Source organism: Lagopus muta, chromosome 18, assembly GCF_023343835.1.
Source record: "Lagopus muta isolate bLagMut1 chromosome 18, bLagMut1 primary, whole genome shotgun sequence".
Lineage (NCBI taxonomy): Eukaryota > Metazoa > Chordata > Aves > Galliformes > Phasianidae > Lagopus > Lagopus muta.
Genome location: NC_064450.1, coordinates 4844901 through 4870268, shown reverse-complemented (window position 1 = coordinate 4870268; position 25368 = coordinate 4844901). Strand labels below are relative to the sequence as shown.

The window sequence follows — 25368 nt, the reverse complement described above, 5'->3', positions numbered from 1 at the left end:
CATTTTGAATTGCTTCTGAACCACCAGTAGCTCTTACAGGCATTCACATGAGAGAAGAAGCTAGATAAGGAAAGGGATGTTCACAGACACATTGAAGAGACCGGGCCTGGAGTATCTCCCATAAGAAAGGCTGAGATCCCTGGGGCTGTTCTGTTGAGGAGGAGGAGGCCGAGAGAGATCAGATCGTCGTATATAAATATCTAAAACACAGGAGTCAACCCGATGGAGCAAACTCTTTTTGGGGGTGTGCAGCGATGGAACAGGGGGCAGTGGGCACAAATTGCGGGGCTCTCCTTCTCTGCAGACATTCGAGACCCGTCTGGGCGCCTACCTGCCCGACCTGCCCTACGGCAGCGCTCCGCAGCGCGGCCGCACGCCGGCAATTCCCAGCGGAGCTCCCAACCCGCTCGGCGGCTGCGGGCGGCGCCGTTTGCGGGCGATCCTCGGCGTTCCAGCGGGACGGCACCGAACGCGACCGCGTGCCTCCGGGCGGGCGAAGCCGCGGCGGCGGGAAGGGCCACGTGGCGGCGCTAGGACCCGGGCGCCACCGCGGGGACGTTGGAGGGAGGGGCGAGCGGACGCGACCCGCCGCGCCGAGGCGCTTGGCAGACGGACAGCGCCGGGTCGGACCGGAGAGCGCGCGGGGAGAGCGGGCGGCGGGGATCTCCGAGCCGAAGCGCGGGCCGTGACTCAGGTACCGTAACGAGGCGGAGCCGGCCCGCGCGATGCCGAGAAGCGCTCGGCGCGGAGGAGCGCGGTGGGTCCGAGCGGGGCGGGCGGGGGGCGCGAGCGGAGCTCCGTACGGCCGCGTCCGTCGGGTCGGGGCCGCGGGGCGGTGGGAGCGGCGCGGTCCGTCCCGGCTCCTCCGGGCGAGGGGCTCCAAACGCCCCGGCCGCGCTTCGGGAGATGCCCGCGGGCTGCGATGCTGCGGGCTGCCGGTCGGGCGCTGCCACAGGCGCGCGTTTCTTGCGCCTCGTCCGCTTATGTACCGGCCATGTTAATGGAAAACCCGTTCCCAAAGGCTGCTGCGGATTCCCGTTCCCCACAAAACCGTGGCCGTGTTTACCTCCCCCGTTCCCCGACCCCTCCTCCCCGCTGGGCCCCGCAGGGCTTTCCATTCTCTCTTTGTTCTGTCCAACAGTTTGCTGCCGCGTGCCCTTCCTTCGGGCCCGTTCCATCTCCCACCCTCCGTCTCCCCACATCCAGCCGTCCATCCATCGCTGCACTGAGGGTTGATCAATCCATGCCCGCTCCGTGTTCCCACGGCTATTACTCACAGCCCGGGGTGACACACTCAGTTCCCGCTGTGGGTTTATCCATAGCATCGCGTCCCTTGCGTTCCCCGCTCCAGCTGCTCTGCGGGGGAAGCTGTTTGCCTTTACAATTAACGCGTTAGAACCGGGCTCTTCAAATTATCTGTGCTAGTCAGGTGACGCTTTGGTGCCTTTATTTCTCCTCGATGAGCACATCACCAGCGAGCGCCCCAAGCTTGGCTGGTGCGAAAGCAACGCCCTCGGGTTGGACGATGAGCTGTTCCTGCGGCTCTGTCCTTACCGAGAAGGAAGCAGCTCTTTTAATCTCGAGGTGAAAGCTTTCCTTAATTACAAACCCAGTCGGTGGCAGCCCGGTCTTCTCCGTTAGCACAGGGGCAGACACGCTCTGCTCTCACCCACCGCCCTACCAGCAATCGGTGCTCTTTTCTGAGAAGTGAACATGCTCCTCTGAAAGCCGTGGTTGTTTTTTTCCTTGCGCCACACCTATTGCTGTAAGTGCAGAAGTGTGGCTGTCAGCATCCCCCCGGGTGCCCTTTCCGAGCAGCAGTGCTGAGCGTGACTCCAGTTCTATGTGAGTTATCCCACTGCTTTCAGTGCACTTTCAAAAATAGAAGTTACAACGTTGGACCAAAGTGGAACCCTTGCGTCACAGCCATTCATTTCAGCCCTGTGCCCACGGTGCTGCTTTCACAAAGGCGCTGTGCCAATTGTTTCCTTATTTCAATCTCGTGTCAAATCAAACCGGTGCTGAGGTGTCTGCGCGGTGTTTGCTTGTTCCTGTGCCACACAACGGCACTGCTCCGCTGTGCCAAGCTGTTGCATTCCTGTGCAGTGCCTCAGGTTGGCAGGTGTGGCTGGAATGGCTTCACACAGCGTGTGGAACCACACATGGTGCTCAGAAACCCATGTACTTCTGTGTCTGTCATCCCCCTCCGGTTACATGCCCCCTCCCGCTGCAGGTGCTGCTCTCACAGCTTCTGCTTTACGTTTGGGAACTGCTGAGCTCTGTGATTTAACAAAGCACCGCTCCCCTGGGGGTAAATATTGCAAAATGAGGCACCCGCTTCCCTCTGTGGCAGCCTGAACCCCTTTGTGGCAGCCTGAACTGGGCGCTTTACTCAACAAAAAGCCCTTGAAGCTGCTGTCTGTGACAGTGTTACCTTGCTGAGTTCTGTCACTGCCTGTCTCTCATTTGGGTGCTTTTTCTTTCCTCCACCCTCAGAACAAGGTGAAGGAGAAGGCCTTTCCCTTTCTGCACAGCAGCTCCTCTGCGTGCAGCACTCAGCCTGGCTCCCACCACCTCTGCTGTCAGTGCTGCTGTTTCTCTTTTGGTCGGATGCTGTTCCTCCTTTGGTTTTAATGCCCGCAGGCAAAGGCAGAGGTTTGTGACCCCTATTGGTGCACAGGATGGAGCACTCTGCTTTTTTGTGTATCCATCCCCCCTCTAAATTGAGGATCGTTATTGTCTTTGTGGCAAGGATGGGTGTCAGCTCGGCTGTCTGCCTTTTAGCTGTGGGATTCTGCCTATTTCCAGTCCGATACGGAATCTCAGTGTGGAACTTTTTGCTTTCTCTCTGATGGCCGTTATTTATCTCTGGCTGAAGGCTCGGGGTGATGCACATATCTGGGTGTTAAATGCATTCTCGAGGCATGTAGGTCAGCCTCCATACCCCACATCTCTCCCACCCACACCGCTGCCCCTGCAGTACTGCTGCGTGGCAGTAGGACAGTGGCTGAGCACCACGAGGTTTTTCCCGTTTCCACCTTCAGTTATTTATAATACAGATGCTGTCCTTCTGTGTACAACAAACCATGGCACCAACCATCCCAACAGCAGCGCTACCTCCAATACTCCCAGTCCCTAAAGGTGCTGTATGAAGGGGACAGACTCTGTAATGGGTCTGTTGGGATGGAATGGGGGGAAATGGTTTCAAACTGAAGGCGTGGAGGTTTAGCTTGGATATAGGGAAGTTTTTACACTACAGGCAGTGAGGCAGTGGCACGGGTTGCCCAGAGAGGCGGTGGTGCCCCATCCCTGCAGACAGCCAAGGGCAGGGATGGGCTGTGAGCACTGATGGAGCTGTGGGTGTCCCTACTCAGGGCAGGGGTGGCACCAGATGGCCTTTAGGGTCCCTTCCAACTCCAACCATCCCGCGATTCCTCCTAACTGAGCCCGTATCGGTTTCCATGGCAACATGAGGATAATACCAGCAGCACGAAAACACGCGGATTTAACTCCATTCTCTGCCGTGTAAACACGTCCGTTACCAAAGGATGCGCCCATCTGTGATGGAGGAATCCGGAACAGACCGTGCAGCGCTGCACGCAGCTCTCAGATCCTCCTCAGAGATGAACGGGGCGAATTTCAGCCGCGTTTGCAGCGGGGCCGTTCATTTCGTGAGGGTTGTTCGGGCGTTTGTTAAAAGCGATGAGCGATGCGCGAGGTGCCGGCCGGGGCGCGGGGTGTCGGAGCGCGGGGCGGGCGGAACGCAGCGGGCATCGCCGTCCCGCCCAGAGAGCGGCGCTCCGCCGAGTCCCGTCAGCCCCGCCCCGCCCCGCCGCGCGCCGCCCGGTCACGTCCCTCACGTCTCAGTGCGGCGGCCGCCGGCTCGCGCCCTGCCGGGCTGACTGGCAGCGCCGCACGTCAGCGCGGTGCGGTCACGCGGGGCCGCCCGGCGTAGCGGGCTTCTGCCGCCCTTCCCTTTTTGCGAGTGCGGAATCACGGAACGGCTCCGGTTGAAGGAGACCTGAGAAATCATCGAGCTCCGCCCCGTGCCGTGGGCGCCTCGGGCACCTCCACGGATGGACGGCGCGGCTCTGCGCGGTGCCACCGCGCTCAGTAAAACTCGACGGTCCCTTCGTGCCTCGCCGCCCCTCTGCTGGTGCAGCCCGAGGACCGCTGGCCCTTGAGCCCGCAGCGCACGCTGTGCCTCGCGTCCTGCATCTCACCCATCAGAGCCCCTCCTTCACAGCGCTGCTCTCGCTCTGTTCTTTCGGTCCGTCTTGTATCCGCGATCGCCCCAACCCAGGCGCAGCGCTTTGTGCTGTGTTGTCTTAAACCTCGCTCGGCTCCCATAGGCCCAATTTTTGAGCCAGGTCGCTCTGGATGCCGTCATCCCTTCCGCTCAGCTCAGCGCCATCAGCAGTCCCACTGTCAATGATAAAGATGTTGAGTGATAAAGATGTTGAGCTGTCTGATCCCATGACAGAGCCCTGGGGGTCTCTGCTCATCACTGCCCTCCACCCACAGAGCCGCTGACCCCAACCTCTGGCTGTGTCCATCCAACTGATTCCTTATCACCAAACACTCCAGCCATCAAATCCACATCGTTTCAGTTTAGAGATAAGGATGCAGGACCACGTCAAAGGCACAAGTCCAGGCAGACAACAGCACTGGCCCATCCTTTGTCCGCCAATGCCATCACCCCACCACAGAAGGCCACCAGATGGGTCAGGCACAGTCTGCCCTTGGTGCAGCACATTGCTGTTGCTCAGTCGGTGAAGGGGACCGTCTACATCCTGTGTCGACCTGCAGAACAGGAGCAATGGATGGCAGGAGCCATTCCTTCCTGGGGCTGAAGGTTGCTGTGTTCACTGCTGCTCGAGTGCTTACAGTGCTGCTGGCCTCATGAAGGTGTGACATTCTGTATGCCTTCTCCTTGCTGCCTTCTTACTGCTTTAAAGAAATTAATATCTATCAAGAGTGTTTTATGCCTTATATCATACAGATGTCATGAGGAAAAATGAACCATTCTGAAATGGGACAGGTCCCTGTGTTGGAGGTGCAGCTTCAGACTTTGATTTACCAGCCCCAAACTTGTGATAGTGCAGGAACTAAAAAGACAGGCATCTTTTCACATTGTTATGGCAGTCAGCACATCGGCCATCTGCGGTGCCAGACACCTGGAGTCGGGTAACAATCATATTTACTAACAATCATACATTCAGTGCTCACTTTTCTCGACAAGAACTCTGTGCCAACCAGGCGGGGACAGTCTGCTTCTGAAATAGAGCTGTAAAATGGCATTGTTCCTTCATTGTGACCTGCAGTTCCCAAAGCAGTAACGAACATCCTAATCAACTGCACTTAAATTATCAAATTTTATACATCTAAGCTTTCCTGTTGGTTTGGGCCAGGACTTTGTGTCCCGAGTAGTCTCAAGAGTTTCTTCTACCAATGCCTTGTAACAAAAATCCCAGGCTTAAAAGCTAGTTGTTTCTTTCTACAATAGTCTGTAACTTCAACTGTAGTGCACAATCTGCCTGTTTGGGATAGATAATTGTCCCAATATGTATCAACTAATCTTTTTCTTATTTCTTAGGGAACCCTCGTGAGCTGCATCATGGGAGCAGTGGTAGTTGATGATGGTCCATCTGGCGTCAAAGCTCCTGATGGAGGCTGGGGCTGGGCTGTCCTTTTTGGCTGTTTTATCATCACAGGATTCTCCTATGCCTTTCCAAAGGCAGTCAGTGTCTTCTTCAAAGAACTTATCCGGGAATTTGGCATTGGATACAGTGACACTGCATGGATTTCCTCCATTCTGTTGGCCATGCTGTATGGAACAGGTAGGCTGCTTGGTTCTGAGGTGATACTGCATCATGCAGTGGTGTCTGTAACTCATACTGACATTTACAGTGTGAATCATGGTTGCTTATTATTGCTCGTGTACAAGTAAGGCATTCAAAAATTATCGTTAATGCATGTAAATCCAAGAATTAGTTAAGTACCTCCAATTTGCATATAAAATCCAACCTCTGTAACTCAATAGATGCTAAAGATGATGAAAAACTGCACAGCAGTACAAAGGAACAGAATATCTGACTGCAGAGGAAAGATCACCCTCTGGGATTGGCCTGATACAGGCAGGGTATGGGAAGAAATGTGAACTGGAAAGAAGCGTGAACTGACATGAAACCATTGGTAAAAACTGGTTTAGCTTTGCAACTGTAACTTGCTCTCCTTGCCAGGTCCGCTGTGCAGCGTGTGCGTCAATCGCTTTGGCTGTCGCCCGGTCATGTTGGTAGGCGGCCTCTTTGCCTCCATGGGGATGGTGATAGCCTCCTTCTGCACCAGCATCGTTCAGATCTACCTCACCGCAGGGGTGATCACTGGTAAGCTGCACATGTGGCTGCAATGGGCTCGGCCTGTTTCCTGGCAGTAGGCTGATGTGTTGTGCTACCAACATATCTAAGGGATCAGGATGATCCAAACAGGCTTTTAGTAAGACAGCAGATAAAATTAGAATGATTTTATGTATTTATTCACCTATTTATTTATTACGAATGGCACCTTTTTCTGGTATGTTTAACAGCTACTGCTGTTATTGGTGAAGAATAACAGCTTTCTCTGCTCCCTCAGGGCATTAGGTTTCTCCAAAAGTAATGCCTCCTATTTATTTCCATGGAAATAAACACAATAGAAGAAAAAATATGAAAATGTTAAACTGAGCACTTTGTATTCAGACAGATAACTCTCCTAGAGAGGAGTATGACATCTAGAAATTACAGTGATTGCAAGTATTGGAGATACTCTACATCTCATGGAGTGTAGCTCGTATTTTACACACTTGGAGTTCAGTGTCTTCTTTGGACAGGTTTATCCATGACCATGGGTGATACTTTTGACTAATATTTGGATATTATTGGATTATTTGACTAATATCTGGACATTAGGAAGTATTACTTTTCAGAAAGGGTGGTCAGGCACTGCAATGGATGCCCAGGGAGGTGGTGGAGTCACCGACCCTGGGGGTGTTCAAGGAAAGGCTGGATGTTGTGTTGAGGGACATGGTTTAGTAGGAGCTATTGGGAATAGGTGAACGGTTGGACTGGATGAGCTTTTAGGTCTTTTCCAACCTTGGTGATTCTATGATTCTATAAGAATAATACTGAAGTGGGGTTCTCTGACACCTGTTACCGTGGAACTCTTTTGCCCATCTGCAGTAAAACCAATCTGAAGTCATCAATCAGAAGAAATGCCACTGATTTTTTCTTTTTTTACCAGCACTATTGGAGGGCTGTATTAACTTCTTGTCCCTTCTGTTACAGGTTTGGGTCTGGCTCTCAACTTTCAGCCTTCGCTCATCATGTTAAACCGCTACTTTGACAAACGCCGACCTTTGGCCAACGGGCTGTCAGCTGCTGGGAGCCCAGTGTTCCTTTGTGCCCTTTCACCTCTGGGGCAGATACTTCAACACGAGTATGGTTGGAGAGGAGGATTCCTTATACTGGGTGGGATGCTGCTCAACTGCTGTGTATGCGGAGCGCTAATGAGACCTCTGGAGCCGCCCAAAAAATCTGAAGCTACCAAAGAACCTGCTGAGAAGAAAGCAAAGAAAAAACTCCTGGATTTCAGCGTGTTTAAAGATGGTGGTTTTGTGATCTACACGCTAGCAGCATCTATCATGGTGCTCGGCCTCTTTGTTCCCCCAGTTTTTGTTGTGAGTTATGCCAAGGATTTAGGGTATCAGGACACCAAAGCAGCTTTTCTTCTGACGATTCTGGGATTTATTGATATCTTTGCTCGTCCCATTTGCGGAATAGTAGCTGGTCTCAAGTGGGTTAGACCACGTTGTGTCTACCTCTTCAGTTTTGCTATGATTTTTAACGGCTTTACAGATCTCATGGGCTCCATGTCTGTTGATTACGGTGGCCTGGTGGTCTTCTGCATTTTCTTTGGCATTTCTTACGGAATGGTAGGTGCTCTTCAGTTCGAAGTTCTCATGGCTATTGTTGGCACTCAGAAGTTTTCCAGTGCTATTGGCTTGGTGCTCCTGGCAGAAGCGGTGGCGGTTCTGATCGGTCCGCCGTCAGCAGGTCAGTATCCCATTTAGTTGAGAATTCAACACCACTGACATTGCAGGCAGACAAAGACAACACGAGTCACTCACAGTGTGCATGCTGTCCTTGTGTTGCACATGCTTACATGATTTTGTGCAGCTTGAATCAGAAATAGCCCAAAACAGGGAAGGAGATTTTTGTCCTTCTTGTGTCTGTTTGCAAGGACTGGTTGAGCTGCCATTTGGAGGTGCTGCTCTTTTTGCAACGAAAGCCTGAAGTGCATCTCCTGTTCAATGCATTGTATGAGTTTCACACACAGTAAATGGGATCAAATTCAAACCTCTTTGGAGTTGGAATTCAGAATGAATCCTCTCAGTTTTATCTGGAAGGTAGTAGGGCAGATTCTCTGTACTCATGGTAGGTTTGAAGGATGAAAGAAAAATTTGGGAGAGGAGGAAAAAAACCCAATCAACCTGATGAAAAGGGCTCTAAAGCATCAGGACTGTTCCAGGGAAAGCAGACTGTGCTGCACGTGCCTTGTAACCCTGAAGTATGGCAACACTGCAAAATATTCAGATTCCTGAATTTGTAACGGCAAGTTCATTAACAAAGTGCATCAATTTAACAGGCTGCACCAAAAGAAAACCCCAACAAACAATTCTGCTGGTTCACAGTTTGATCTGAAGTAGAACAGCAGATCTCTTGCATCTGAAAGCTGCATTGCTTTTATTTCAGATGAGCTCCTGTCAGTGTGTGCAGGGCAGGACATGTTCCAGGATGTGAAGTACTTCCAGTCAATGCTAAGCTGAAGTGAGATAACAGAAATACTTTGTTGTAACCTTATTTACCTGCATGTTGTCTTTTTCAGGAAAACTCCTGGATCTGACACGGCGGTACATGTTTGTCTTTATTATCGCTGGAATTGAAGTTACCACTTCAGCGCTGGTGCTGGCCTTGGGAAATTTCTTCTGCATTAAGAAAAAACCAGAAGAACCACACACAAAAGAAGCAGCAGCAGAAAGAGAGGAATTAAACAAATCTGAAGACAAAACTGCCGAGGATGCCAAGGTGGACTCTATTGAGGTGGAGCAGTTCCTAAAGGATGAGCCCGAAAAGAACGGCGAGGTCGTAACCAACCCAGAAACCTGTGTGTGAGCACAGCACAAAACCCACACGGCGTTCGGAAGAGGGTCAAACAGAATTTCAACACTATTTATTTTAGAAATAGAACTAGCTTAGGGCTGGGCCGTCTGCTTTATTAACTGGAGGCCGGTCAGCTCATCGGGTCTCTCTGGAAGCTGATTTTACTAGACAACCTTTCATCAGAAAATTAGCTTTATCATTGAAAGGTGAAACGTTGTGGTTATACTTTTAATGTAAACAAAAAAGCTTTTCTGAACACAAGTAGAGTTTTGCCATGCATCACCAGAAACTGCTCACTTGGCAGAGATTGAGGAAGGAATTATGTGTACGCTTTCAGATAATACGGGTGAAATTGCTGTGTTGTGTGGCTAAATGTAATTTCCCTTCCTGTGCTTTTTGGGAAGGGGAAAGAGGTTGAGATGGAGAAAAATCTCAGGAACTTAAAGGTCTCCATTAGGTCTTTGAATTTCTTACTTTTTTTAGACTTTCAGATGAATTGGCTCAGCCCTAGTCTAATTTTGATAATACCTGTTACTTTGGTTTATGCAAATGTATTTCTATGAGTTTTGTCTAAACCTGTAGTCTTTGTAATTGTCATCTGGAAACACTGTCCACAGAAAGGCACATTGCAGGCACTGTCCTCAGCTGATCACACAAGCCCTGATCCTAGGGAAGGCTAAAAGGAAAATAAAATGAATAGATTCGATCCGACAGACAATAAACAAAGTTCATCTCCGTTTGTATACACTGCTCGCAGTTCAGCTTCTCTGCAACACTGAAAATTATTAAGGTATCATCCAGAAGATGGACAGGAGGCTTAGTAGAACCTTCTGAAAGTGTTTTTGTTCTGTACATAAATTTTAATTGTCCAGATGACATCTATCAGGCACGTGGCCGTTGGGTAACTTAGGGGCAAGGTTGGGACTGCTTTGAAACATGTTACTGTTACATCTTTAATATGCAACATCAGCAACACATTCTTCCTTTAATGTTTAATTTACCCCACTTCCCTCTGCTTTATTAATCTATAGAAGTTCAGAGGGCCATTGTGGTTGCTTAAGATGGTGGAACTGCTGATCTCATTTTTGACGGCTCTGAATGAGAGCTCATCAAGAGCTGGGCCTGCTCTGCTGCTCTGCTCTGCTGCCTGTTTGCTACACCAAGGCTCTGTGTATCCTTACATTGTGCTTGGCATCAGATGAGGAAGGGGAAGTAACACAAATGGACCTGACAAGACGGGCAGCACTGGAGAAATGCAGAAAGGGAAAAGATTCACTGTGAGGACTTCAAGTAGGAGAAGAAGCTAAAAGGAAGGCATTCTCTATTACATGCATAAAAAAATAGAGTATACTGTCTATACTACATTTTTTTCCCCACAAACACATTGAAAATATGTAATATTTGCTATAAATGATGCTATTTCAGCCCAGTTTTCAGATGCATGTATAAAAAGCCCTGTGGGATTTATGAGTGCAGTAACGATCTTCAAAATAGGCTTAATTGCAATGGATTCTATTTTCTTCTCAGTAGGGAATCTAAGGCAGTATACAAAAGAATTAGTTGCCCCACGTGATCATTTTAGGAGATACAGTGCAACCAAGGAAAGGCCAAAACCACAACCCATGGGATTATTCTGGAAACCAGCTTCCACTCTGCTAATTCCTTCACGATGGTTTTGCATTGCTAGGACAAATTTAAATCTTAGGAACACCATTTGATTCTTTTGGTAGCAGTTTTAAGCAGAAATGGATGCTGCACTCAATAAAGTGTTTATTTTTTATATTGGATACAGTGCAGTCCTCTTTCCTTTTCTCTCCACTGCCTTGACTTCCTTTGAAGGAATCCTCCACCTGTGCCAGCTGCTCTGCCTGGACAACCACGTCTGTGTTAAGCTGTGCTGGGGCTTCTGCCCAACTGCTTCTACAGCCATAGCAAAATAGGCCTTCACATTCAGCTCCTCCTAATCCAAGATGTACAAAAAGAAAAGCCCCAAAAACCCAACTAACATCTACTGCATACTAGAATGGAAGGATTGTATCTGAACCCTTTAGCAAGAGCAGCCTGCTTTTTATGAATCTCACTCTGCTTATTGCAAACTCATAAGGAATTGCCTTCAAACTCTTTCAGGACTTTTTGGTGCAGCATTGCTTTAATCTCAGCACTGTTGAGGTGGAAATCCCTGAATTCCTAACACCCCTTTGTGCTCTTGTACTTGGAAGAAACAGGCGGCCAGTCCAAGAATGGCTGAAGAGGTAACAGTGGGGTGCAGGGGCAGTAGAGCTGCACAACAAGATGTGGATGAACCCTCCTTTGTTCAGCCTGCGACTTGGGTGGAAGACAGCTAGCTACACATGTGTGTCAAAGGCCGTGCTGTCATTTGCTTTCCATCACACACTGCTGGAGCACATGTAACTGCAGTCAGAAACCCGGGTGCAATATATCCATGTCTGTACCTGCATATAGAAAGCAACTGACAGATTGCTTTGCAGATATTTCTCCAGAACTGATGAAGAATCTCTTAGCACACAGGCTAGCATAATTCTAAAGTTGTTTGGGCCTTTGAGCGTTCTATGAATTGAGATGATATAAAGGACTGAACAGATTGTTAACATTTAAACCCAACAAAACAGGTGTTAGGTGATGTAAAATCATCCTGTAACCCAACCACATTTCACAATAATGGTTCCCAATGCACTCACGTACACACCTTTGTTCTCTCCCAAGAAAAGCTTAAATTTGGTAGAAAGCCCCAAGGGATCTGCAGGAGCACGCAAGCATTACATGTGACAACAGTAAGTACTGATTTGTGCACATCCCTCTGTCTGTCTACTGCAGGTCTCTTTGGGATGACAGGAGTACACTTTGGTTTTGTGCAACAAGATGATTTGTTTCCTGTTAATGCACTTTAATGTTACGTGTACGTTTATACCTGGATTTGTTTGATGCTTTTCTAGTAAACTGTTGCAAAAATAGTGAATAAATATTTATTTGGTTATCAAAAGCTGTGGATGTGAGAAAATGAGATTAGAAAGAAAAATGTTACCACCCAGATTTGGTGACTGGGCTCTGTTGGATGTGCTCACAGGGCCATACAGCAGCAGTGTCAGCATCAGCAGTGTCGTGATCCCTGTGATGCTCTTTACCACACTTGGATCTTGAAAGCTTCAAAGAAAACATTAAGAATGCACTTGTGGTGTTTTCTGGGCACCTGGCTGAGACCTTCCCAAAGTGCATTCCCAAGGCTGCACCCAAGTGTATCAAAACCACAGTTCCTTCAGTGTAGGAAGAGCTCCGTTTTGCTATCCAGAAGCATGGGGATTTGGAAAGTTCAAAACTATTTTCACATAATTCTAAGCATTTCTGCTGAGAAACCTTGGAGGAATCTCTCCAAGTACAGCTTCAAAAGTTTCTGTGTATGTACACTTTGAAAATCCTAGATCTAGTTTACTGTATATAGCTATATACACGTCTAAGGTAGATATCTAAATAGGTACTGGAATAAAAGTATGGTCACTTTTTAATGCTAGTTTAGTTGGAGAGGTGAGACTTAAGGTCTAACCAAAAGCTTTGCTATCCCACTCACCAGATCAAACCACGTTCTGCTGCAAGAATGAACGTTACCAGGTAGACCAAAGCCACAGAATTAGCTATCACATGCTTATAGCACATCCATGGGAGAGAAAACCAGTTTTACCTTTGCCTCTCTTACTCTCCTGAGCCTGAAACAAGATGGACATCCACTGTGAAGGAAAACGTGCATGGCCTGAACTGCACTGCTCTCTGACCCTGCTGCTGGACCTGCAGTGAGGAAACCAAAGTGCTGAAGGAAGGCGACCTGCTAACATTTGAAGAGTGAACAACTCTGGAAATAGCAGGGGCATCGCAAATGAGAAGCAATGGCTTTGGGATGTATATCTTAATGGCCTTGTCAGTGCTCAAGGCCCAGAGCTTGTCTTCACGTGAGTAGAAAGATGCAGAACTTACAGCTCTTAAGTCTCTCTCCAGTGACACAACCTGGAAGGTTGGCAGTGCTGTGTTCATCTGAGACAGCAAGGAAAGTGAAGAGGCACACAGAGTAAAGGACTACTTACCTCTAATTACGTGCTGCTTGTTCTTGGACCAGTTTCAACACCTGCTTTGCTTTCTCAGCAATATTCCAGCTGGCAAATTCCTCATTGACCCTCTGAATACTACAAAAATGAGGATAGCTCTTCCCCTTCTGACTCTTTGACTGTTGCTGTTTCAGAACTTAAAACGCTCTCAGTAGAAAGCCAAAGCCAATAAAGAACTGCATCTAGATTTTAATCTTTACACTTTTTAATTGAAAAAGTCTTTTTAGCCATGCAGAAAGAAGTGCAGTAAGATCTACAGGTTCACAGCATCAATCTTAAAATGCTACTTTTTAGCAGTGGGAACAGAGAAACACATTTTCTTCCCAGCTGGTAAGGTATCAAATGATTTCCTACTCTGCTCCACCCCTCCCCCCTCCAGCATCTTGAACGGCCACAGGAGACAAAGACACAGACAGCAGCAGACTGGGGCTTAAAGCATTAGGATACAGCAGATAATTCCCTCCTTTGCCATGTTCCTATTTGTTCATTATATCTGTTTTTTTTTTTAATGGCTGGTTCTTACCCACGTCTGACAGTGCAAACTTCCCCCGTGTAACATTAAGAGATGATACCATGCTAAAGAAGTTTTGCCTTTTATGTATTGTGCTGTTTCATGGACTGTGTATAAATAGATGATCCAGTTTTCCTGTTGTCCATCTGCCTGCAGCACGCGACAGTTTCATTCAAAGAACACAAATCATTCTATTTCTGTTCAGGAGAAAAACCCCACGAACATCTGAGCAGTGTCCTTGTGCACATACTCACAGGATTCAGCTCACAGGATTCTGCTGTGAAACAGATTCTCAGTGAGGATGGGGCTGCTGAGTGCTCTCCTGTTACAAACACACTGCATGGCAAAGTGCTTCACACAATACAGATTCACAGTGAAACGCAGGCCCTGAAAAACCAATGCTGTTTTTAATAATGAAGTGCTGCAATCTGTAAGGGCAAAAACATGCTAACGTGTCTCATTCAGTTAACTGCAGGAGCTGCACTGTTGTAAGATTAAATCCATGGTGGATTAAGCTTCCTCACAACTGAATTAAACCTACATTTCTGACCATATGGTTCAGCACTATTAAACAAACAGCAGCATTGTTTGTACACGTGAAACGAGCAATGTTAAAAGGAGCTGCTTTTGCCAAGTAGAATTACAAAACCCCATAAAATAAATACTTTTATTTTGTTCTTTTACAAAGAAAAAATATGACTGAAAAGAACAGGTTACACTGCAGCCGATGATCGACTCACACATCCAAAACCCCACTTTAAAGGTTGGGAAACTCCATTTCTGTGAGCGTTGCCCCAAGCAGTTTTTACAGAGCAGCTGCCACTCGGATTTGTAACACAGAAAGGCAGACACAGGAGCTGTGCTGGGCAGCCCTGCTCCGCTGCAGAAGGATGAGGTGCTGCCACGTGCTGCACAGCTTCCTCCAAGGGAGCTTTCAAGTTCGTTGGTGATGCTAACGTGGAACACACAGACTACCTGCAGGCCTTTACTTCAGTACCTCTGCTACAGGGTAACATTTATTTTCAGTTATTTTCAAGGTATGTGTACCACAGAGAGGTCAGGAACTTGGTAGCCATCACGGTTATGTACAACTGGAGCACAGGTGATGTTTTCCACATTAAAGTACATAGTTTTAAGTGAGATTAAACTAATAATACTTCCAGCTTTTCAAGGCCTATTCATCAGAAACAGAGTACTCCTCAAGCTATTTGCCCTCAGATCTCCTTGTGAGGACTACATAGCAAAAGCTGGTACCACACAAGGCATTGTGGGCATAGTTGCTTTGCTCCTACCTCCTGGAACCAATCCAGTCTCAACAGCAGTTCTTTCCTGTACCTCCTCTCACTACAATGCATCACTTGTTAGATAAAGCTCTTGTGAAGATGACTTCTAGAAAAGCAGCAATACTCAAACAGAAACATACAGAGACAGAAGAGGTGCCCTCTGCCAGCAAAGCAATGGATGTCTTTTTTCCCCCTGCCTACCTTACATTCTTCATTCTGCCCCTCAGTCCTTCAGCTGACATTCTAGCTATCACCATTTCATCAAACCTTTGCAATGGACAGCATTCTATGTACAGAAATCATTAAAAAAATGATTAAAAAATGTTACATCAAGTAAACAGTAAAGAGTCATTTTAAGTAAGTTACACCAAAGAAGAATAGAAGTCACTATGAATGTATTTACACAATTGTTAAAGTACACAAATACAGTGGTAGTACAAATGAAGTGCTCTGATACTGGTTTCCAATACACAGGTTTATACAGACAGCCTAACGATGTCCTGCATGATGGAGTTTAACTGTTACGAAGGAGAAAAACTGCCCACAACTGAGAACAATTCTAGAAGTCTGCAATCACCTTTAAGTATAGCACAGCAATCTAATGTTCCAGATACAGAGAGAATAAAGAGGCTGCTGCCTTTGCAATCCCTCTAGCAGTACGTTATTAACCACAGATATTTACAAGGAAAGCACGGTGAAGTGTAAAACTGTTCAAATGTTGGTGCACATGCCTAAAATACCAAAGGTTATAGTGACTGAGGAAATAATTCTCTTATGCAAACTTATATGGATCCAGCTCTGTAGCTTTCCCACTACACTAGCCAAAACACACTGCCCCTCAGACCCAGCACAAGCAAATACTCAATGTCCTGAAATCACCTGAAAACAGCCAAAGGAAAATGAATTGTGTTTAATCAATGGATCTTTTTGGGGGGAGGAAACAGTGAATTTGCACAATTTTAAATTAAAATCATTCTTCCTAAAACTTGGAAGGCCAGTAAGCCTTTAACAGTTTGGGTTTTCAGCAGGGAAGAATTTCTTGCAGTAAGTAACCTTAAACGACCCTCACATGTGCACTTTCATTCCCAGCATGGAACCTCTCATGACTCCTGTAATAATGGTATGAAGAGGACTTCTGGTACTGTTTCAAGCACTACTTGGACAAAATACTTATTTCTGCATTATGAGACTGTTTACAGTGGCAATAATATAAAGCATTTCCCATATTTAATAAGGACATTTTTGCTAACAACACCTGCAACAGTTTTTTGGACAACCAAAGCGAGCCATCCATTCCTAGCTAATGATTCTAGAAATACTCAGGTTGAATACAGTTTGGAATTAAATGTGGTACACACCTGAGTTCTAAAAATCCTCAGGATTTCACAGCAAGAATGCTTTAATTCCTTTTCGAGCCTTGGCATGAAACAGAAGGCGTGAATCAAAAGTGTGGCTGGGTTCTGTCTGATGCTAAATGCGACATTCATTCACCCAAGTGGCAACATGCATTGCCCACCTGCAACACCCTCCAACCTAACCCACCCCAGTGCAGGAAACAAAATGGTACCAACAAAAGCAGGATTTGAAACCACCCGTTTAAACTCCAGTGTCTTTCACTTTGTTCTTCGCGTCCTTAACAAAAGAAACTGATTTTCACCACTTCTCCTACACTGAGGCTCTCCTGGAGTCTTCCATTCTCTTTTATGCAAAAGAACATCAAGAATTCCTTTGTGTTACACGGGAGGTAAATGCTAAGTGTGAATGAAGACATTGAACAGTAAAGTAAAACTCTCAACAGTTTTAAAAATCGTGAGAAAACCTCAGTCAGAATGAGACATACAAAGAAGTGAACGTTTAAATACAATCAGATGACTTTGATTCATTTACATGCTCCCTGCCAAACTGATTTTTTTTTTTTAAACAAATTTCAAGTCATTGTCTTTAGTTTAGGATTGCTTGTATTCTACATTTTTAAATCAGAGAAAAGCAAGAGTTCTTTACAGAGAATTAAGCCAATAATTTTAGCAAAATGATACAAAAACTTCCTTAAACCAAGTAAAAGATTTATAGTTACAGTGGAATAATAAAAAGGGGGTAAAGTCTGCCGCCTGTGGAGGGAAAACTGAAATGGCCATCCAGTAACAGACGGTCAACTCTGTAAACCATCTTTCTTCTCCAGCCCTGTTTCCACAGGGTTCTCTTAAGGTCACTGGGTTTCTGGCAAGTGTCCTGTAATGGCAGCTGCTGGAGTCTGTCCATGTTCCTCCAAGTGCCTTTTAAGTCACATGGAGAACTCCAGTCGTATTGTTTCCACTCTAGTTCAGGGTATTTTTGCTAGTAAAGCCATTGATAACATAGGAGATCAGCCATGCATTATCTGCCCTCCATGGCAAAATAAATGTTCATCGGTGCACAGTGGACTGGAGAACACCGGTAGTTACCCGAGCAGGAATCTACCAAAGCCAAAAACAAGACAACATCAGCACAAATCCTTCCAGTTAATGCAAGAGTGGCTCTCGACGTATTTTCAAATCATTTGGTGTGAAAAGTGAGAATGTGAATTAATAATCAGTGACTACATGGTGTTTTGCACCCACCTTCAGCTACACGAAGTCCCCTGTATTTTCCTCCTTTATTAGAAATCAACATGGAAAAGTTACCTTTCCAGCCAGGAGATGTTTTGAAGATAAGTAAACAGAACACAAGCATGCACAGAAGAAAGACCCAACCAGATGAAATCTCTACCAGTGTGCAGAAATAGACTAAATGAATAATAAACCTTGGAAAAAAATCCCAAAAGGTTAAAAAAAAAAAAAAAAAAAGCATATATATATATATATTCTCAGTAGCTTTTCATTTGTTGTTGAGCACTGTGTTAACTCACTGCACGGATTACTTCAACTTGACCTGTTTCAGTAACAGTGCAATATTATTTCAATAACATTTGTGCTGTGAAAGTGAAAAAGCAACCACACATCACTGCAATTTAAGCAGCAAGACATATCTAAATAGCTGAACCATTAATCAGCATTATTTTAAGTTGTAAGCAGCTGCAGATCGTAACACACACGGTGAAGGCCAAACAATGCAGACACAGCCCTAAGCAGAACAGAATCTGGACTCCTTCCACACAGGTCTTTTCAACACAAAGCTGAATGTTTGCTTTTTTTATTTGGGAACAAATTCTTATTTTTCAAACAAGCTCTGATAACTGGAACTCAGAGTGTTAAGCTGCAATTTACAGTCGGATCTTTTCACGTTCAAACAGCTTAAGAAGCAGCCTGTGCACAGTCAGCCAAGCACACAAAGCAGGAGGAAAAAACAGAAGAGAACAGCAGGATTCTTCGGCAACTAGAGATAGAGATTAGTGCAAGCTTTGGCCTTAGAAAGGAAGTGAGGCAGCAGATGGAGTTAGACAACAGAATTTACTAAGGAACAGAAAAATCTCACGGCTTTTTTTTTTTTAAACAAGAAGCAAAGCAAAGAAGAAGGTCTTGAAATACTTAGGAAAGCTTTCTGCTATCAAAGTTCAGATTCTAACTGAAACTTGTTATTGCTGCGATGAAATCTGTTATTGCCAAAAGCAGAATGGATCACAAAGCTGGAAGTTGCACACAGCGAGGCAGAAACTTCTACTGTGCTGAACAGAGTTCTAAGTACCCAAATCCAAGTCTGCCTGCCCCTGAGATGCTCAAGTTTCAAATGATTCTCATTAGTATCTGAACATTTTTAAAAACAACAGCTCTTAAGGAATGGAGAAGAACGTAAAACATTGAGACTTCTGTAGCAGAACATTCCATTAATGACAAGACAATCTTTGAGTAATATAGTTAACTGACTCTTCACACAAGCGTTTTGCTTTTACAGTTCTGAAGCTGATCTGTTTTTGAGTAGATGGCACACTGCTGCAAAACGTTCCTGGAAAGACCCATGATTCTAAACCATCTCCTTTTTAGAGCTGGTTACTTTAGTGCTGATGCTTGAGTGATTTTATGGACTCTTCAAGCCACTATTTTTGTCAATTCCGCTCAAAAACCCAAATGGAACAGCAGCAGTCATTCAACTTTTGGAAGGACATTTATTTTTACCTTTAGAGAAAAACATGGCTGCATCAAGCATCTGACTGGAAGGCACAGCTCAGCTATGAGATGCGAGAAGAAGCAAAGACTGATGTTTCCAAATGCTTTTCCCCACCCCAGCCAAAGCTTTGGTGTCTAAGGAGAAGGACTCACCCTGTGCTGCCTTCCAACGAAAGGAGACGAGCAGCTACTTGCCATGGTGTTCGAAAGGAATGCTATTCTGAGGTAGGGGAAAAGACAGCAATTTGTAACGGTTCCAATGCCCCCATTATAAAGATGTCTACAAATATCCAACCTAAATTGGCAGTTGCAAACGTATCTTTTGAAGAGCTCTGATTTCAGATTGCTATCAGACATTTCTACCATATTAAGAGATAGGTACAAGGAACAAATCATTAGTCTTCAGAGAAAGCAGGTATGATCAGAAGAAAACAGAGTACGATGCCTACTAAGATACGTGTATGGAGAAAGATTTGCTCATAAGGAGATGGAAATTGCAAAGGCACTGCGAGTATGCTGCCTCTGCCCAGTGAAGTGGCACAGCACTTCAGTTTCTTGATGCCAGTGTTGGCTCTGGTTTTCTAAAAACCTCTGTTTTCAAAGAGACCTGTTCAAATATTTCTTTGTGCAGCACTCCAATCTCTTCTTCCAGATAAGGAGAGATATCTCTGTTACCAACAGGAATTATAACAGCCTTGACTGTCAGGTGCTGAACGTGCCAAACTCAGGAGAAAAAAAACCCAAAGTAATATTGAGGAACTTACTGTGCACCGTGAGCAGTCCAACTGAAGCAGGCTTTCACAGGCCCAAACCTCTTGTGAATGGAAATGAAGGTTACTCACCTGCACCTACACTCCTGAGATGATCACTGCATACTCACACTTTTGTGACGCAGTCTGTGCAGTCTGGACTGACAGAACTGATTCAAAGCAGTGCTCATAGGAATCCTCATGCCTTCTTCACTAAGTTTTTCTTTTATGTTTCACAACTGCCTACACATAGGAGACTTAGTGACTCATTCATAGAGACTTAGAGACTCATTCACACCGTTTAATAGTATAAGAACCTTCAAGCAGCTGGTGTGACCCTCTGCCGCTCCTATCACAACACTGCACTGAGATGAGCAATTTAGGTTTGCTTTGGCTCTGAACATGCCACCTGGAAAGGAATCCAGTTCTTTCTCACAAATACAAAGGGAACAGATGATCCTCTGATGATCAGCCTTTCAGAGGCTGTCTCAGTGGCTGTCTTTGATTAGATCTCTGCAGCACTCCTCCCCAAATCTATTTTAACTCCGGACAACAGGAGCTTCATGTATATTTTCTGCATAAACTTCAGTTAGAACAATAACTGTTGTTGCCAAAATTCTGCTTCAACTAAATCAAGGTGATCTCTCATCTTTCAGACAAACTAAAAAGACCAAGATGAAACCTCACCATACACCATGTTCTCCCAAGCACAATTTTCACAGCTCTTCTGTTACTTCTAGTTTCTCAGCAGTTCAAGATACTGAAAAATGAGCTGGACAACATTCCAGCACCCATCTCATCCATGAGATGAAAAACCTTCCCTATTCCTTTTCCTATTTCCTATTCCTATTCCTAGTACTGCATCATATACATATTCAAGGATGAAATTACACCCTTCCATTATGACATCACAGACCTTCACAACACAGCACTGCAGCCTCCTCCATCACTACCTATCACAGATGCAGTTTCCATGTATGAGACAATAGGCTCCACTTCCTAATTATGACCAGATTTTGGAGTCCTGCCTTACACCTTTTATTTCATTAGGCTTTATGTGACTGCCCAGCTCTCACCACCATTTATCATCATCAAACCACCTTGAAAACCTGCAGTTTCTTAACTACTGCATTCACTCTCTACCACCAGTAAAAGTACAAATAGTGCTGCAGAACTTATTTCACAGGTAACACTAAGTTTCACAACCCCTTTTTGGAGACGTGCTAGTTGGTATTCGAATAAACTCCTCTCACTGCTACAAAGCACTAATAGCTTTAATGGGGATGACTGAGGTACAGTGCCTGGGAGGTGGAAATATGGCTGTGGTGCATTTTGCTATTCTTACCAGCCACTGGCTTTCCATGAGTGTCAAATTTCTCTATCAGATCTATTTTTTTTGCAATGGAAGTTTGGTTTGCACCATCTACATTCTTAACCTTTGTTTTCAGTTTCAGCCCAAACTGATTTAAAACTATTTGAGAAAACAAACAAACAAAAAGAGCAGGATAGATAAAAACATGAAGTCATCTTTACCACCACCACCTCACTCAGTGACACCTGCGTGTTTCCATCACCCAGAGCTCAACAGCAGCAGCCCTTTCTCTGGGAGCGGAGATTATAGACGCAGTGCTGCCTCCAAAGCACCCAAGTAAGGTAACAAAAGGAATCAATCCCCTTATAAGTAACAGAACATTTAGATTTTAACCCAAGGCATCTGTAAACCCTGACAACAAAGTTTAAAAGTTGCTTTCTACCTGGAGTGTGGTCTAAGAACTTCCTGAGAAAGGAACACTGGTAGCTTATTTTCTCAAGGTTCCCAAAGGAAACTAACATATCTGAAAGCAGACATGGATAAGCAGTTGCTGTTCTTTACTGTTTTCATGAGAAGACATTGAATACTTTTTTTTTTTTTTAACCAAATATTCTTTTCACCTGCTCAAAATTGTCCTTAGTAGCTTTGCCTTGCAAGCTGGATACTTGCTATAGCTGCAAAGTAAAATTGAAGTCAACCTCTCTTGCCTTCTCAATCTGACAGGCCCATGGGAAGTTGTTCAGGTTATATTCTGGTTGCACACTGTTATTCAGCCACCACTAATGGTCAGCAGCTGCTCACTGCCTTGGTAAGAACTAAGGGAAAATGACAGGTGATGAATGATTAATATAACAAACCCAGAGAAGAACCAGACTGGCTGCTATTGTAAGGAAGTCAAATTCCATACTTGGAGTGATTCCATGCTTGAAGCAGAGTGCTCAAGGGTGGGTACAGAGATATGCAATCTCACCACAAATTATATAGCTGGCAATTTAAGATCACTCAAAAAAAACGCCATCCATATTCCTACACAATCTCAAGAGTATGCTTATTTTACAAATTAGACAATCAAAACTCATCTGCAAGCCCATCTGTGTGTTTCAAACCTTGTAACACACAAAAAATGCAATGTGTGTGCTGAGCTACTACAGGAAAAAACCCCTCTAAGATACATTCAATCAAGTTTAATTGCCTACCACAGCCAAGTAACATAATTACACTTACGTATTACACCCTTGCCTGACTGGCAACAAAGTACCTGAAATTTGCTTAGACGGCCAGGGACATTCATACTTCAACAGGAAACTATCCTTACAGTTGAGCAAATATCCAGGATCATGAGCTCACAGAACAGCCAAGGTCAGAAGGGACCTCTAGGGATCATCCCATCCAATTACACAGCCCAAAGCACAGTCAGCTGGAGCAGCCAGCTCAGGACATGGAGCAATGGGGCTTTGAATATTCCTGAAGACACTCCACAATCTCTTAGGTGAACCTGTTCCAGTGCTTGATCACTGCCATAGTGAAGGTCTTTTTTTTATGTGTAAGTGACATTTCATTTTACTCTGTCCCCACTGCCTCTCACCTGTTCACTAGAGAACACCAAGGAGATTCAGGCTGTGCCCTCTCCACGTGGACTTATGAGGTTTTGATGCATATCTGATGTTTATCTACCCTGAGCCTTTCCTTCTGTAGACTAATTGAATCCAGTGCTCTCAGCCTCTGCTCCTATTTCAGATGACACCTTACTCATCTTTTTGGCCCTGCTCTGACCTTGCTCCTCCACAGTGCTCCTCTCCTGTACTGAGGAACTCAGAACTGCAATGGTGCTTCCAAACCTCCAGATCTGTATTTTGCCATGCTCTATAGCATAGATAACCAGCACCTAAGTATGCACTGTTCTGCCCTCCTAGTTTGGTACTTCTTTTAAAAACACCTCTGCCTTGAAATACTACTTTTGGTGGCAGGAATTGTACTTCAGTGAGTAACTTATACTGGCAAGACCTGCCACCAGAGATAACACAAAGCCTTACCTGTGAACTATTTTCATCCAGCCATTTCTGCTCCTGCATTGTTTACTCCTTGTGCAAGTTAGTGCAACTACACTGTTCAACTCTTCATTCAGTTGAAAATTACCCCAAAAAACCTCACTCCACTTTTGTTACAGCACAATTGGTTTTCCAATCCAATTCCGCCTCTACCTGCTTGAATGAGGAATCACATTACTGCACATATAATTAAAACAACCAAGTCATCCAGATGAGATGATCTCCAGAGGTCCCTTCCAGCCCTTCTGTGATTCTGTTGTCTTAACATCATCTGCATTACCACCCAAGGATCTGAAACTTATAGAAATCCAAAGTAGCATTACTCCAATCCAAATTACTGACATCTTGAAGTTCAAGGCAGGCCCACTGCTAAGGGATACATGGCACCATCTGTACTTGGAGCCCTTTGATGTGGATATGCCTAAAAGCACTGAAATAGTTTTACAGTTTCCAATTTCTCATTTGGTTTTTGGCCTGTTTCTATCCCCATTATACAGCTGAGGGAAGGAAGTTTCCTTCTTTCCTAAAAGCACTTTGAAATCGATTAAAAAAGAAAAACTTCTTCAATATGAGTATTCATCATCTTTGCATTCTTTTTGCAACCTCATTCCATCTCACAGGCTTTTATTTTATCCTCAGAAAGAGAATGAAGCCAGCTACACATTTATATTTTACTAGATTCCATAATCCTTCTGCTGTCTGAACTTTTTCCATTTATGCTGCAGGCCACAATGTCAAATCCATGCACAAAAACCAACACCTTGCCCCTTCAGTCTTCACACCCACCTCATCTTTATCTAAAAGAAAGCTCTCTAGAGTGCTGAGGATTTATGTATAAGAACATGTATTATCCAAAATACTTAATTCTGCCAATTAAATTGTGAAATCTGCCAATTAAAAAAGTGAAAAGGAACTGAATTTATTTGTATTAACAGCTCTGACAACAAGGAATAGCATCAGTTCACAGCAAAGATCATGTAGTTAGATCTCCAGCACAGTGCTGAGGAATTAATTGAAAATCTGTAGGGAACTGCACCAGTCCTCCTAACATTCAGCTCTGTTGCAGTGCACCAGTGCTGTGCAGGTGAGGCTGAAGATAAGTGATACAAAGCCAGGCTACTCACTACTTAGTCTATGTAAATACCTTAAAAAAAAAACCAGGAACAGAATGAGACACCTAAAACATATTTAAAATATTTGCCAGTCTTAAAACTAACATCTCAAAATCAATGAGGATAATTTCAGTGCAGACTACAGCTATGAATCACTGCATCACTCATGCTCCTGCCATCTGCTTCAACTGAGCCTACTGCGACCTCTCTATCACTCATGGATGTGGCTTCTTATCTGCTCAGAACTGAAGTAACTGCACTACAGCATTTCTTGATTTCTACTCTTTTCTGTTTCTTAACCTATCATTCATTGTCTACTCTGCACCAATAATCTCTGCTCTATTCAATTGGAAACACAACTCTCACCAACTGCAGGACCTGTAATTTAGGGTAAATTTTCTTCTAGGTTTTTGCACAATGCATACATCAATGACTCCTTTTGTACTTTGAGGATTTTATGCTTTTTGCACAGGACTATAAAAACAATAAGAAATTACAGCAGTCTACACCAACATCACAAACATTCAGACCAAATTTCAAGTATTTATTCAACTCAACATGGTCTGAAAAATCAGTACGAGATCACAAGAATTACTTGGTATGTTCACCTGGCAAATTAACTGCATCAAATCACACCCATCTTTTCCATGACACAAGAATTATTTGTTACCTGTGAAGTGGACATGCGAGAGGTGTCCTGTCGGCCCGTTAAGTCAGACGATGACACATTGACAGGGGCACCACGGTGCAACCTCATACTCACTTTTCTTTCTCGTTCCATACCAGACACTGGTCGAGGAGATGTGTTGGCTGCAAGGAAAAGTGCATTCCAATTTTCAGAATGAGGAATGCAGTAAGAATGCAGCTGATGGAAAAATTATGCTGTTTGCACATGTAAATTCTACCAGATCAAACCAGAGAAATCAAGGCTTTCATCTTACATTCACAGATAACTCTAAGTAGCA

At 45.0% G+C, this 25368-nt stretch overlaps 2 protein-coding genes across 7 annotated transcripts in view; one reads left to right on the top strand and one right to left on the bottom strand.

The window, feature by feature from the left end:
• Positions 1-587: 587 nt before the first annotated feature.
• SLC16A3 (solute carrier family 16 member 3) lies at positions 588-22387 on the top strand. The gene is made up of 5 exons (XM_048965492.1): positions 588-694; positions 5597-5840; positions 6243-6386; positions 7323-8090; positions 8923-22387. The coding sequence occupies exons 2-5, from the start codon at positions 5618-5620 to the stop codon at positions 9207-9209; spliced, it is 1422 nt and encodes a 473-aa protein (XP_048821449.1). The 5' UTR covers positions 588-694; positions 5597-5617; the 3' UTR covers positions 9210-22387.
• CSNK1D (casein kinase 1 delta) overlaps positions 16986-25368 on the bottom strand; it is a 20532-nt gene continuing 12149 nt past the window's right edge. For 2 of the 6 annotated variants that reach the window (XM_048965496.1, XM_048965494.1), the window contains exons 8-9: positions 25074-25213; positions 16986-17556 (exon numbers count right to left, since the gene is read on the bottom strand). In XM_048965496.1, coding sequence (XP_048821453.1) covers positions 17506-17556; positions 25074-25213 — 191 coding nt within the window. In that variant the 3' untranslated portion in view covers positions 16986-17505. Of the gene's footprint in view, positions 25214-25368 lie in introns of all 6 variants that reach the window. The other 4 variants (XR_007380532.1, XM_048965495.1, XR_007380531.1 and 1 more) reach the window with 4 other exon arrangements.